This window comes from Montipora capricornis, chromosome 4, assembly GCF_036669925.1.
Source record: "Montipora capricornis isolate CH-2021 chromosome 4, ASM3666992v2, whole genome shotgun sequence".
NCBI classification, from domain to species: Eukaryota; Metazoa; Cnidaria; class Anthozoa; order Scleractinia; family Acroporidae; genus Montipora; species Montipora capricornis.
Genome location: NC_090886.1, coordinates 16,644,277 through 16,659,276, shown reverse-complemented (window position 1 = coordinate 16,659,276; position 15,000 = coordinate 16,644,277). Strand labels below are relative to the sequence as shown.

General features: G+C 38.4%; 1 protein-coding gene across 1 annotated transcript in view; it reads right to left on the bottom strand.

The window, feature by feature from the left end:
- The window catches only part of LOC138045685 (exportin-2-like), a 52,612-nt gene that overhangs the window by 20,932 nt on the left and 16,680 nt on the right, over nucleotides 1-15,000 (bottom strand). The window contains exons 8-21 of the mRNA XM_068892271.1: nucleotides 14,968-15,000; nucleotides 13,065-13,157; nucleotides 12,449-12,544; nucleotides 11,937-12,011; nucleotides 10,669-10,798; nucleotides 10,449-10,514; nucleotides 10,256-10,365; nucleotides 5,151-5,243; nucleotides 4,859-4,943; nucleotides 4,704-4,765; nucleotides 3,197-3,333; nucleotides 2,238-2,341; nucleotides 1,479-1,576; nucleotides 192-250 (exon numbers count right to left, since the gene is read on the bottom strand). The exon at nucleotides 14,968-15,000 is cut by the window's right edge and continues 75 nt beyond it. Of these exons, the coding sequence (XP_068748372.1) occupies nucleotides 192-250; nucleotides 1,479-1,576; nucleotides 2,238-2,341; nucleotides 3,197-3,333; nucleotides 4,704-4,765; nucleotides 4,859-4,943; nucleotides 5,151-5,243; nucleotides 10,256-10,365; nucleotides 10,449-10,514; nucleotides 10,669-10,798; nucleotides 11,937-12,011; nucleotides 12,449-12,544; nucleotides 13,065-13,157; nucleotides 14,968-15,000 (1,241 nt within the window). The remainder of the gene's footprint in view (nucleotides 1-191; nucleotides 251-1,478; nucleotides 1,577-2,237; nucleotides 2,342-3,196; nucleotides 3,334-4,703; nucleotides 4,766-4,858; nucleotides 4,944-5,150; nucleotides 5,244-10,255; nucleotides 10,366-10,448; nucleotides 10,515-10,668; nucleotides 10,799-11,936; nucleotides 12,012-12,448; nucleotides 12,545-13,064; nucleotides 13,158-14,967) is intronic.

The window sequence follows — 15,000 nt, the reverse complement described above, 5'->3', positions numbered from 1 at the left end:
CACCATTCGTTTTAACAAGACCTTGGGCTGGCACATCAACAAGCAAGGTTGTGCAATGATTTGATTTTCGTGGTATAGTAAAGGAGCCATATCATACACTTTGTTCCTTCACACAAAATAAATGGGGTATATGAATGGTAATACTAATTATATTACTTTCTCAACTCATAATTATAGTAAAAGGAACAAACCTAATTGCACAACAAATAGCTTCAAAAAGATAGTGGTTAAACTGTGGTTTGCTTGGGTTCTGCAATAGAGAAATGAAAAATACTTCCCATAAATAAAACTAACATACAAGCAATAGTCTGAATAGCAGCCAACAACACAGCAACTAAAACTTTGCACATGCAATTGCACTACTATTTTCATGGTCCACAAAATGGTAATGCCCCCCATAAGGATTCGAACTTTACAGCATGTAGTTTCTTGTTTTTACACATTCCTTCTACGTATTCAACTTATTCTGATTAATCAAGAGTTTTCACTGAGATCGACCTCGCTTGGTTGCTCTACAGCTTCCTTTTGTCTCTTTAAGGGTCCCCTATTTCAGACCTTAAGCTTTCTTCTGATGTTGCGGACTCAGTCAGTGATGGACCAATGAATGGTTCGGCCATAGGCAGTTGGCAATTGCCAAATGGCGCGAAATGCCATTGTCCATTGCCTACAAAGTTCTTTTCACAGTGGTTCTGGCAGCTTCTCCGTGGGGCCATTAACGGTCATCAAAGCAGGAGGAATTTCACCCTGATAAGAAAGGCTGAGGTTGAGTTCTTGCAGTCAGGTAGCTGCAGAGATCTGGACATGATGGCACTACCATTGCTCCAGTCTTTATTGGCAGCACGTAATTCTTTTTCATCATATCATATAGCTGGTTTACCAAATGCCATGGTTGATGCTCTTTCCCGTTTCCAACAGACCTTCATTAATTGGTTGCCCTCTTTCCGAGCTGCGGGGATTTGTGAGCAGTTCTCTGGACACAGTTTTCATCGGAGCTGCTACATTAGCAGTGCAATGTCATATTCTGGTAGACTGGGTAGGATTGGGAACCCTTCAGCTTGGTGGGATTGTGCATGCCAGCGATTAGGATGTAATTCAATGTAGAGGCTGGAAAAAGAGGAAGCCCCTCACCCCAACTCGGTGATGTGGTTGTTAACATGCTTTGGGTTTTATTGACCTTAACCATGTAATGCCTTGTTAATGGCAGAATCTTTAAAATTTTGAGCTTAAAAAAGGCAGCAGTGTTCTAGTTTAAAGAAAAAGAAAAAACATTAAGTCAAGGCCATTTTGTAATAAGCTGCCTAAATGGCTGTGCAAACAGGCTGAGATCATGGACCTTGATCAACTATCACTCCACTAATGAAAAACAAAAGGCTTTCTTCTTTTATCCATTTCAGAAGACACATGAAAACCAAGGACACATGAGATACATAAAAAGCTAGGGGTAGAATATGAAATGAGAAAAAAAAACGGTCACTTACTTTGCTTACAACCATAAGTTTTGATGCCAAGTTATTGATCAGCACTCCCACATAGGGTAGCAGAGCTTCCTTAAGCAGAGAAAAGGATCTCATAATGGCTGTAAAGCAGTAAATTTGAATGGAGTAAGTAACACTTTCATTTTCTTCCGATGCCACTATATTTAGAAGTCATATAATAATTATTGGTTATCTCTACTGAGTATACTGGTTGAATAATGCTGAACATAAGGTTTCCTTGCAACTTGTATTCATGTTAGAGCCATTGATTTAATATTGAGACACAAACAGATAAAAAGTGGGTAAGATCAGGACAGGGGTTCTTCAAGTTTCCTGAAGGTGATTCCCTGGCTTGCATTGCACAACCCTACTGCACATAATTTATTGTGTCATTGGCACAAGCAGTTGCTTTTGCTATATAAGAACAATTTTTCCAGTTGATCAAGTTTTTGAACGCTTCTCTCGTTATTCGGTAAAAAAACACTTAGAATAAAGGGCATGCAGTGCAAAAACAAGCAGGGTGACTACATCTTTTTATTGCATTTTTTCAATGTCCTGTGCATGAATATCAAATGTGCAGTATAGTCATTTTCAAATTTTGTCAAAGCACAACAGTCACAATTAAACCAGAAAACAATTTCCAACATAATTTTGTCATCAACTTGTCCCTCCTATGTGATCTTTGCAAGCTCCATCACAGCATTATGATTGAATTTCCTAGTAATATTGGTTCACCCTGACAGTGAAAGATTATTGTAGTACCTTTCATGACATATTCATTTTCTTGTGAGCCTGGAACTTCAAGCAAATTAAATAGATTGGATAGCATAGCTTGCAAGAATGGTTCCACATCTGTCTTATTGATTCTGTCAAAAGAAAAATTTTCAAAATTCTGTTGATAAACTTAATGAAGTAAAAATGTAAGTTAGGCAAGGTTAATCTCAAGCGAATGCTGCATGCAGCCTTTTCACCCCAACCCGACATGCCTTTATTTTGGGAGGCACCTCGGAATCCACCAAGGCTTGCTTGTGCATGTGTGTGCAATCCAAAATGCATCCAAAATGGTCAGTTGCACAAATGATTGGCTCTTTGATAAGTGTTTTTGTAACTTCAAGCACACAATACCGGTAAATCAAAGTTTGAAGTGAGATCATCCAAGCGAGAGTAGTAGTCGTGAGAAGGACTGTTGTTAGTGGCACTGACTGATGTTTTGACAACCTGAGTGGAAACCAATCCCCAGAGTCAAGTGATCTGTTTTGAGTACAAGTACCCCCGGCCCTTTCAACTGTTTAGTTGGTTCAAACACGTTATTGGTCAGTCTACTGTGCCTTGATGTTACTGTCTGGAAAGATAGCATTGATAGGACTCCTGGGGTTACACCCTTTGATATTCTACCACACAATGACTTAATTAAAAGCCATTAGGACTGCTTGCCTTGTAGGGGTTCTTTTTTCACAGGAAGAAGAAGAAGAAGAAGAAGAAGAAGAAGAAGAAGAAGAAGAAGAAGAAAAAGAAAAAGAAAAAGAAGAAGAAAAAGAAGAAGAAGAAGAAGAAGAAGAAGAGGAAGAGGAAGAGGACGAGGATGAAGAAGAGGAAGAGGAAGAGGAAAAAGAAGAAGAAGAAGAAAAAGAAGAAGATTCTTGAGGAGAATGGTTTCAACAAAAGTCATTACACAAAAAGCTTGATTACAAAAAGAAAAGAAAAGAAACTGGGACACATACGGTGCTCCACCTCCAGGACTCTTAAGAGTAAAAAGTTTCTCCAGACAGTTTGCAGCATAGCTGTGAACCACATGACTCTTTGCTGTAAGGTGGTCAACAAGCAATGGCAAACAACCAACTAGCATTTCCCGTGATAACTGATGAGAGAAACACAAGAGATAAAGTTAAAACAGCTGAAAATAATAATAATAATAATAATAATAATAATAATAATAATAATAATAATAATAATAATAATAATAATTACATATTCCAGCACTCGGCAAAGTCCCTTTTTGACTTATGGCTGTTTCTGCTTAGGTGGCCTCACACAACCAGGGTTGGACATTAGCACTCGCCTGCTCGCCCAGGCGAGTCTCTAAAGTGTCGGGCGAGCGCAAATCATCGATCACTCGCCCGTTTGGCAAGTACGATTTTTGTCGCCAAGAAATTATTTAAATTGCAAAATAAACACTGCTTTTTGCTTTCCCTTTTACCAAGAAAATCCCTGAACATAAACTTACCATTTCTATTTACAAAGTTTATATTCCCAACTGTCTAATAAACTGGCGCTAAAAGGCAACATTGTAAATAGACATTATATGAAATATGGCTTTCTTGTCAGTGATACTGCTGGTCACTATCGAGCCATCGGTGACTAGGTAAGACCGCTCCTCAGAAGAACAGACACGTTTACTCGCAAACTGCAGGGATCTCTCTTGGGATTTACGGTCTTTAATAGAATTTTTCATTGAAGTAATAATCCTCAGTCTGCCACTTGCTTGACGACGTCAGAAGCGAATTGTTTTCCGTACTTTCCCAGCACTCTGATTAATGCATGTTGAAACTAAAACAGACTTCCTATTTACTGTAATAGCCTTTCAGTGTTGAAGAGATTGGGGGTGGGTAGGTAAACCTTTGGGCAAGTAAAAACTGATCCAGGCGAGTGCATTTTGAGGGTCACTCGCCCAAATGGCGAGTGCTCTCAAAATTAAGTGTCCAACCCAGTACAACACAAGCTGGCCACTTCTGCTGGAGTGAAATGGAAAGCCACAACACCAGTTACTTCATCCCCTACTCTTCTTGAATAGTGTGTAGGTTCTTTAACGACCCACAGGGAACTTATGAACAAAAAAGATATTTGTGAGACAGGGCCTATGGTTTATAGTCCTTATCCGAGAAGACTTGAACTTCTAACCATTTGCAGATGAAATTACAAAGGCAGCACTTTCACCTCAGTTAGTTTACGATCCTGGGTGTTGATCCGGCCGGGGTTTGAACCCACAACCTCCCGCATGACAGCCCAATACTCAACCAACTGAGACACCTGAGTGTGCAGTGCAAGATGCCTTTTATCAAGGTTCTTCTTAACCAAATTCGTTAAAGAGATTACAGCTGAAATGTTTTTCATTATATTTCTCCCACAATGAAACAACCAAGAAATTAAATTAAAATACACTTCCTAAAAAAAGCAGTAACCTAATGGATATTCCAGAGATGTTTCAAAGCACTGAAAAAGGCAACCTACCATGTTTCTGAAGATGATGATATATTTAATTGAATCGGCCTTCAACACTGGGTGATCATTAACTGGGAAAGAAAAGAAACCCACAATTCAAAAAGAAAATTCAATGTTCATTTTAACTGACCCACCTTCTGGTATAAAGGGCAAACAAAACTCACCATCCTTTGTCTGCAATTCTGGGAGAATGTTTCCGGTAAAAAAACTTTGCAAATTTACAAGTTCACTGGCTTGTGTTGTCCCATGCTGAAAAGAAAAAAATTGAGTTAAGGAGTGGCCAAGGTTTCTCAACAGATGATCAAACTGAAAAAGAAATTCCTTGAAAGAGAGACGGAAGTTCATTATATTTTTATAACCATTATGTGTTACCACCTTAACATAAGAAATCACTTACTTACTTACTTACTAATTACACTGAGAACACATGTTTTCTTGGGAAAAATTAATAGTTACCTTCGCAGTTTGCTTTTTGGATGCCAATGATGTAACAAGAAATACGGCAGCATCTTTAGCTCTCCAGTTCTTCTTATTGTCTGCATGATATTGCTAAATTAAAAGTAAAAGTACAACAGCAATCAATTCAAGGTTCACACTCCATGTTTACAGGACTAGGATGTGAACAAATTCATATTCAGCCCTCTAATCCTAAGATTAAATGTATGCTGTACATAAGGGAATAAATCTTAACATTTTAAACTATTTTCATTCTTCACTCCGTCTCAGAATGGGATCTTTCTCTTTTCTGGCTAGGATCGACTATGCTGATGGAAGTGAAGGGGCTGAATGAAATTTAAGCGAAGATAAAATCGAGGCTCACTGGCCAGCAGTTCAATATTGTGCTATGCAGGCACCATGAGACATTGCAGGGTAACATGGCACTCCATGTTGCAGATTGTCACACACCTTAGCATGGTTTTGCTTTCTGTGGTCTAGCCCGCGTAGGGGTTGGTCTGGTGAACTTTAGGGCCTCTTAACACGAGCCCGGGTTGCTTTTTACCCCGGGTTGAATCACCGCGGCGGGTAACCCTTTTGCAGTCAAATGTTTATGAGCGTTTACATGAAAACAGTAGTCAAACTGGGTCAGCCACCCTTGCCGGGTAACCCTTCTCAAGACTCTGGTTGACCCGGCTAGAAGGGTTGAAATTTCTTCATGTAAACACTGGCGTCACTTTTTTTGAGGTTCAGCATTCGCCTCCATGCGCCGCCTGTACCACAATGGCGGAGGCAAATGGGCATGAAGAGGAAAAAAGAACAAGTTGGCAATAGAATCACTCAATGACTGGACAACTTATTGCGAAATAAAAAGAATTTAAAAGCGAGATGGACTATCAAAATATAGACTTTAACGAGGACACCATTACTATGTACTCGAAGTTACAAGAGCGAATGGCTGATCGGTTTCCTGACAGTTTTGGTCCTGCTCAATTTGTCAGCCACAAATTGATGATTCTGATGGTTGCATGGTTCGTCCCCCATTTTCCTCACGGACAAGTAGTCACCAGCCCTTTCAACCCAGCGAAAAGGGAACTGACCCGGGTCAGCGAGAATGACCCAACCCTCACCCAGCCCGGGCTTGTGTAAACGTAAAATTCGACGCTGAACTGACCCGGGTCGGTGTCCAACCCCGGCTCGTGTAAAGAGGCCCTTAGACACTTCCTTCCACTGGAGGTTGACATTTTAGAGTGACCAGTTGAATGTAAGGAGTAAGGATTCCACAGTTGGTTAATGTGCAGCCTTCTGTGCAAGAGGTCCCGAGTTCGATCCCTAGTGACCTTACATCCTTGCTTCAACTTCTTTCCAATCTGTGTAGCTTGAGGTAGCTTTAAATACCCTTAAAACAGAGCACTGATGGAAAGAGGGGAGTAGCACACTTTCGGCTACCTGGAAGAATACCCTAGAGTGTAAAGGAACCTCTGGTGCTAAAATAAGGTGTACACTACTGGCCAAAGTCAAAACAAAAGCGAAGTGGGAGGGGGAGAGGAGAAGGACTGAAAAACCGCCTGGTAGTCATCATTGTCGATGATTTGTGCTGTCCTTAGCTCTAAAACCCAATTGATTATAATTATACAAGTTTTTCTAAAAGCTTTAGTTGCCAACGAGCGACCGGAGGCCGGAGCATCATAGAGCCGCACACGAAAGTATTGAGCTGCAGGCGAAAAAAAGTAATGTAATGTAACAACAGAAAAAAGAAGCCAATCGCATCGTGGAAATTCTTCTTGTGACGTAACTGTAAAGTTTGGTGTAGATTTCCTGGAGATTTTAGTAGGGACCAATAAAAGTGTGTGTTTTGATGTGTTATGTCATTAGACAAACTTGCATGATGCACGTGACTATTGATGATCTTGTGTTTGGAGGTGAGTGAAAACACATTTTTTCCCATTTCCCTGATCATTGTGTTGTGTACACTTGCTTTGAGTGTTCTTTAATACTTATTTTCAAACCAGCATGTTCTATACTGAGTGAACAAGCTCAAAACTAAACCAGCACAGGTTTTCTTATCGGCCGCTGTTGTCAATTTCTTCCGTCAGTTCGCGAGTAGAGCAGTTTGTTTTTCGTTTTGTAACCATTGAGTTGCGAAGAATTTATTTAATTTTCAAAGGAAAATAATATGTTGTCGGCAAAGTACACAATTCAACAATCAATTTCACTTATAATTCATGGCTGTATCTTGCAAAACAAAAATTGTAAAAGTGAAACAACTTTCCTGTGCGATAAAGTTTGATTCCCCATAATTTACATGTTTTACACTGAAAAGTCTGAAAACGTTTTGGCAATTTTTTACATGGCACAAACTAAAATTTTATCGAACTTAATTATTGTATGTTCCTGTTAAAATTAGGGCGGTTCAAAACTTACAGCAGTACTTTCAATATTACTGCAAACACGTTGACATTTTCATTGTTGTTCTAAAAACAAAATGTTCAAGGGTTTTACTTATTTCTGTATTAAAATAATAAAATATAAGAAGAAAAATAATAAAAAAACTACAACAACTACACGTGCTATTGGGTTCCAAACATGACAATCTGATACAAATCTGCAAACTCTTTGGCACTTAGCGATAGCTACTACTACTTTATAGGAGGCGCGGTGGCTTCATGGTTAGAGTGCTCGACTCCGGATCGAGTGGTCCATGTTCAGGTACTGGCCGGGGACATTGTGTTGGGCAATCTTGAGGAAGACGCTTTACTCTCATGGTGCCTCTCTCCACCTAGGTGTATAAATGGATACCGGCGAAAATGCTGACGGTAACCCTCCAATGGACTAGCATCCCATCCAGGGGGGAGTACAAATACTCCTACACTGTAGTCCCTTCATGCTACAGAAACCGGAGATAAGCGCTGGCCTGAATGGGCCTTCTGGCTCGTAACAGACGTTTTTTTTAAGCTTTTACTACTAGTTTATACTAAAAACAGAAATGAAAGAAAAAAAGGACAATAATTGCACAGGCAAGACTGTGATCTTTTTATTTTCAGGTATGATGTTTGCTATTTTGAAGTCAATGGGAACAACTGTTGAAAGTGAAGCATTGAGAATACTCTCCAGAGGTTTTGCTATATAGATTTTAAGCATTTTTAGTCAACCCTAGTGGAAAGGAAAGAAGGAAATTCACCAAACTGCCTGCTACACAGGCTAGCTGTGTTCCCACCCACCCTCCTCACAGGTAAGTACAAGACTTCCACTGATTATTCAGTGCGACTGGTCCCAAGAGGTGGACAGAGGAACCTTGCATTGCCATGGTTACATCCTTGCATGACTGCCACAGCACTGTAAGGCACCTCCCTTCAAGCTCATCAGTGCCAACAAGTTTTAAATTTTGCTCTGCTTATTAGAACGCAATCAAACAACTAAAACTTGTAACCATGAGATAATGCCAGCACAACTTCACCAAAAATGAAAGAGCAGTATGATGAGGGTGTCTTTAGTAGTGTCACAGCAACCAAAAGTTACGAAACTTTCTACCTCCTTTCTTTTCAAGTCATGGCTAGCTTTGACACCAAGCTGAGTGACATTTGGCTTCATACCATATTTCAAATTATTCTAAGATTTAGTTTTAATTCTTAGAAATAGTTTTATCCTGGCTTATTATTGGTACTCATTTAATTGCCAATGTGTCTATTTTCCACAATCCAACAATAGTAAATTAATCTAACAGCAAAGTTTCTTCAAGGAAGTGTATTATGTAATGAACTAGTGGAACCAGAAACATTCTTGTATTTCATTTCACATCTTTGGTTCTTAAAGCCATACCAGATTCTTGATACAAATTTCTTGGAATTCAATCACATTATCTTTAGTGATGAAGTCTACCTTTCTGATTTACTGGAATCCTCAAATTACACCGTCTAGACTTGGCTTGAAAATAATCTGCCGATCCCTGGATGTATCAATGTTGGGCTGAACAAAGCCAATTTTCCCATGGCCTACGTGTAGCCATACCCTCCCCCCCCCCCCCCCAAAAGAAAAATGGGAGGAGCTGGAACTTCTGCGAAAAGGTGGCCCAAATTGTGTTCTGTGACTTCACGGAAATTTATGCAATTTCTAGAAATTATTGATATTTCCGCTAAAATTGGTGAAAACAAAGGCTTCATATTTCATTAAATTTCTATTGCATTAGATATATTTCTGTTCTCTGGAACTCATTTGAAAGTCACTGTCCCTTTTTAAGTGTATACTGTGTTTTTGAGAGATTGAAAAGGATTATGAGCGATATTTAGTCCAAAGCAAGAACACAACCTTTGATGTTAACACAGTCTTGAGTACACTTGCAGGCTGTGTTATTGTATTGCTTACCGATTCACACAATTGTCATTGGTTTCAAACTGATTTACTTATTTATTGTTCGAAATTTGAAAATAGTTACAGATTAATTCTTGATACGGATTCCAGTGAAATAAAATAAATGACACAGTGATATTTACCCATTTGTGTCTTGTACTAAATCCTTCCTGTAAGCAATGGAAGTTTGTCCTACCTCGGAATTAATTAGACCTTAATCTCATTTATGGACAAATAATCATCGTTTAAGAATACAGTTATGCTGTCCTTACAAAACGTCAAAATTTGCAGCACAACCTTGAGGAATTAGAAAAATCAATGAGAAGCTCCTACATAGCAAGTTTCGAAAAGGCTCGGCTTGTTTTCCAGTCAAAGGAGTCGCTTCCAGAACGTTTTGATTTCAGCACACTGAAGCGCACCAGGCAAGTTAGTTACAGCCCATCTCCGAATCAAGATGAGCAAACTATTCACGTTCCTTTTGCGCTGTTTCCTTCCTCACTGTTATCATCACTGCTTAAACAGCGAGTGGAGTCAACGGTACAATCTATTTTCACCAATCTGTGTTTTCGAAAGAATTGACTAAGGTAGGTGACCAATGCGAAAACACTATACATTTTCTTGCAAAAGCCGTGAATACGATTTGGGCCAGCTTTTTGTAGATGTTCTCTCGTCCCGTTTTTCTTTTGGGGGGAGGGTAAAGCTACATGTTGGATAATTTTCCCTCCAACAGCTCAAAAAAAGTCAACTTTCCACATTTCAGCAAAATGTCAAATACCTACCTCAAGCATGGCCACTACATGATGAGAAAATATTTCTATGACCCGCTGTTCATGGAATTTACATAATCCTCTTACAAGGTCAGAGGCGGCTCGACGACGAGTGTCCACATCTGAAATTTGGAATCAGCATTAGGTTAGCATGATAATATTTCAACCACAGCGTGTAGAATAACATTTTAGCTCTGTTGCTGACCTGATCCCTCGATATCTCTCCGGATGTACTCTTCAGGATTGTCCTCAAATACTTCTTCGTCCTCCTCTGAAAGATTATAATGCAGCCATGATCTATTTTCAATTTAAAATTAACTACCGACCTCTTTTCATTGCAGTAATTATATTTATAAAATTATGAACAAAAAAGTCAAATAAATCAAAGAGAAGATACTGAAAAAGGTTAAGTGACAATGAACTACCTCTGAACTCAATGTTCGGAACAACAACATTTTCACAGATACTCTTCAAAGTTTCTTGCTTTTCAAACAAGTATTTGTAGTTGCTCCGTTCTGAAGCAGAAGCAAGGAACCCGATCGCATTACTAACTACCTGCAAATGGAAGAAAAACATTACAATGCTGGAAAAACAAAAGCCATTCAGGAACATAAACAAACAAAAAGATAAGCTTTCACTAAAGTATTTCCACAAGCCTATTTCCGTTTTCAGTCAGTTTATTGCTTTTGTAAAAGGTGGAAGGCTTGGACTTTTCTCTTTCAATAATAATAATAATAATAATAAAATATTACTCCTCCTAAACTTAAGGGGAAATACCCATATAACCAACATATTTTAATTACCCGTGTTTCTCCGAATTGGAGACAAATTTGGAGTGTGCTGAACAAATGCCAAACAATTGATTCATTACTGTGCAGTTATATTGTTAATCATACATGTGTATGCCTAAAAAAAATACTCGATTCTGATTGGCTGAGAGCAATGCAGTTCAAGTGCAACACCATGCAAAAGGTGTAATACACCAGTGCAAAGTGTAATACCAGTGCAAATTAAACATCAAAATTCTACGATTGGTTAATAAACAAAAGGGTTTTGTCAGAACCAATCAAATCTTTTGTTTTCAAATCAAGCGTGCGCCCTGGGTGGCGCAATTTTTCCCTGATTGTGTGATACGTGTGCGTTTGTTCTTAAACATCTTGAATTTTTTCATGTATATTATTGATAAGTAATCACATGATTTTTCTCATGCAATTTGGAAAAATAAGCACTTGTAAATTTTTTCAAAGACTACAAATTGCACTCACCCTTCTGGTTACAAGTGCTTATATATTCCAAATTGCACTCGCAATCATGTGATTACCTATACTTACATTATAGAAAAGGAGAAGGGATCCTCACACTTACACTGTATCTGGACAATATAAGTAAACCACACTTCAAACAGATACACAGTCACTTCATCTTCATCCACCGTCTGTTTGTCAGAAATTTGCCTCTCACCGCCAGATACTAGATGCATTGATTTTCACTCAAACCCTTGTAAAAGACAAGAGTGACTGCTACTTACATTGATTAGCCTAGGCATCTAGTTCATAGTTATTGAAACCCCTGCACATTGACCTTTCTTTAACTCTTCCCTACTGAGTGTGAGAGGTTTTAATCACCGATTTGGGGCACTCTCGGTGTGAATAGGTTCATGTCATGAACATGTAGTTAAACAAGTTCCACTTACAATGTCATGCTTAGTTACTTTTTCTGTTGAGACAAGAAGTTGCCAAATGGCCTCTACAAACTTTGGAAGGTAATTCTGCAATAAAACAATCAAATGCTAATATGTGAGACTCATATGCAGACCAAAGGTGAACTTTAATCTTTTTCACTGAAACTCGACAAGAAGTCTGAATTAATTTTAACAAAGACATAATCTCTCAACCTACAGTACATGCATTGTAATAAAATTGTAGTCAACACACCAAAAAAACGCATTGTTGTGATGTTTATGGAGTCATAACATTAGGTAACATATCTTAATAATTATTATGATTATTAATATGTTCTTCTTTTATAAATATAGACGGCTTTTAAGTCTGTGTTACTGTTCAGTACAGTGCATAATCCAGCTCTAAAACAAAATATTTAGGTGATCTTTTGTATTTCAAGTACATTTTAACATTGTGTGTTCTGGGACAGCATAAAACCAATTTCCAATGATCATGACGCTCCTGTAATTTCAATAGACTTCACCTCAAATTCTTCATCATATTTCTGGGCATACAAGGAAACGTTATCGCAGACTTGTGACTTGATTAGGTCTAAAGGTCCAGCCTCATCATCTGTGTCCTGGTACAAAGAAAACTGGTTTGTGTAAAAATATAACAGAAGCTAGGGCTTTCTAAAAATTACTCTTCAACGATCACCAAGAGGTGAGCTTGGAGGACGGTGCCTAAAACATTCTGACATAAAGTAAATTTAACCCTTTGACGCCCAAACCAGCCAAAATCGGTCAATGGAGAACCCCTTGATTTCATGTCCACTCTGCCTAAAATCAACCTACTTCTTGAATAAAATGGGTAAACCATGTTTTTTGTTGTCACTTTAGAATCACAAACGAACTACTTTCAGTTGATCTTTGACTGGAACCACACCAGTTGATTCTTTACTGCAGCTAAGGTATCAAACAAGATAACAACCAAAACAGATTCATCCAGAGGTCAGAGCTTGACTTGGTCCTATTTTGGATTAAGTCTGGCAAAACTTGCCTCTTAGCTTAAAAGGTATTTCTTATGTATCCCAGCAAGGGATATACATGTAAATGCATTTATAATTTCAGGAGAGAACGAACTAATATCTCCAAGTTAACCTCAAGCTTGAGTTCCTTGCTATTTGTTGTGAGGAGAATAAGGAAGTTCTTCATCCATTTATCCATGTTCTCTTCAAAGTGCTCTGGCAAGTCCTGCAATATCAAACCAAAAAAAAAAAAAAGGTCAATAAAGATAAGCTTTAATTAACACATCTGTTCATAAAAATGTTTCCTGCTGACCAGGATTACCCATAATCCTTTACAGTCTTATAACTTTTGATTAAAGATAACAAAAGTACATAAATTGGCTCAAAGCAGCTTCAGAACTGCAAACTACATGTAGACAACAAAACAATTATTCTTCTAATCTAATATTTAACTTGACCACTCTTAAGAATTCTATCTGTTTAACACTGGTTTTGAGCTTCCAAGACAATACTGAGGCCTGGTTACCTTAGTAAAACCTCACCACTTTCACAGAACAGCTTGAAATGGCGACTAGAAGCGAGGAAGAATTTGAAGGTTTTTTCAGGATTTTTACACAGTTTCTGGTGCTTAAACCACTGTAATGCCTCTACACTGACAAGTGACTTGGGGATTGAAATTTTCAGCTGTATTTTGATGGGGATGTAAGTTGAGTTTTTAGCACAACTTTAGTGATTAATGAGCATTTGATACCGACAAGATGCAGTTGATGAGAGGTCTAAGATGCAAGTTTCAAAGGAATTTGTTTGGCAGTGATGCCATAATTTTGTGTTACAAAGATGGCAGCAATTTTGCTTGGGGATTGAGATTTATATATATTTTCAAGGCAATGCAATGGAACATTAGCTGAAAAGTGGAGGAAAATGAATTTGTTGTGTGAGCATTTACACCTGTGAATGTTCTGCAGCCAAGTTGAACAGAACCCACCCCGCAAGCAGAGCCTACTTTTGTCTTTTTCTTTACTAAGAAGGAGAAAAGGAGATTCTTCTTGAATCATGTCAACTAGCTCTTTGAAGCCGCCACAGCCAGAACTTCTGGACCAGACAATCTTGACTTCTCCTGTCAAAGTGGTTTTTCCAGTGCGAGCAACCGTTTAGTGGTATAACCAATGTTTAAATTGAGCCCGCTGTACCATGAAAAATCAAGATGGCCACGCCTATAAGGCATATTAGCCCCATGTTCAAAACAGGATCCTGGCAACATGCAGCGCATGCTCAATAAAGATCTCACTGGATTCACGCAGAGTCCTTCTGAGAACGCCAAAATCAAGCAAGCAAAGGAAAGGCTCTGCTAGCAGCGTGAACAGAACCTTGGCATTGTTAAGATTCACATTTTTGTCTTAGTGAGCCAAAGGGAAGCGTGATGGATCAACTGCCTGGAAATCTAGGAGGATTTTGACTACAGGACAGTAGTATTTTCCAAATAATTTATCACTTGTATCCTCAGAGTTAGTGAACGTTATTTATTTTTAAAAACTGGCAGTGTTTTGAATTAAAAGCAGACAAATTTCATCTGTTGTTGTTTGCAAATTTCACTCGCACGCTGTTACATGTGACGTGCCATTTCTCACGTTTACATTTTCAGATCAAAAACTTTGTAAATCATGTTGCTCTAACCCAAGATTATTTTAGGTCACAATTTTCCTTATTTCAAATGCAAGATTTGTGGAAGGTAACTTCACAAGTTTTTCTGACACAAAGATATCCAACAAAACATCTTCTATTGTGTCTCAAGCAAGTTGGACACCTGAAGCGACTGCTACAGGTCTTAACTTTTAATACAGATCTCTACTGATTAAAACATATTGTTTCTTTTCACGAGTACAATAATCTGAGACCTGCATGGGCGTTTACAATGGCTTGCCATTGTAAACACCCATACAGATATCCCACTCATATTTTATCTACCACTTAGGATGCAGGTAATTATTATTATTTATTTAAAATAAGTGTACAAGTATTCGACTAATGAAGATTACCTGAAAGTTCAAGCTATAAAACACCTTACAAAT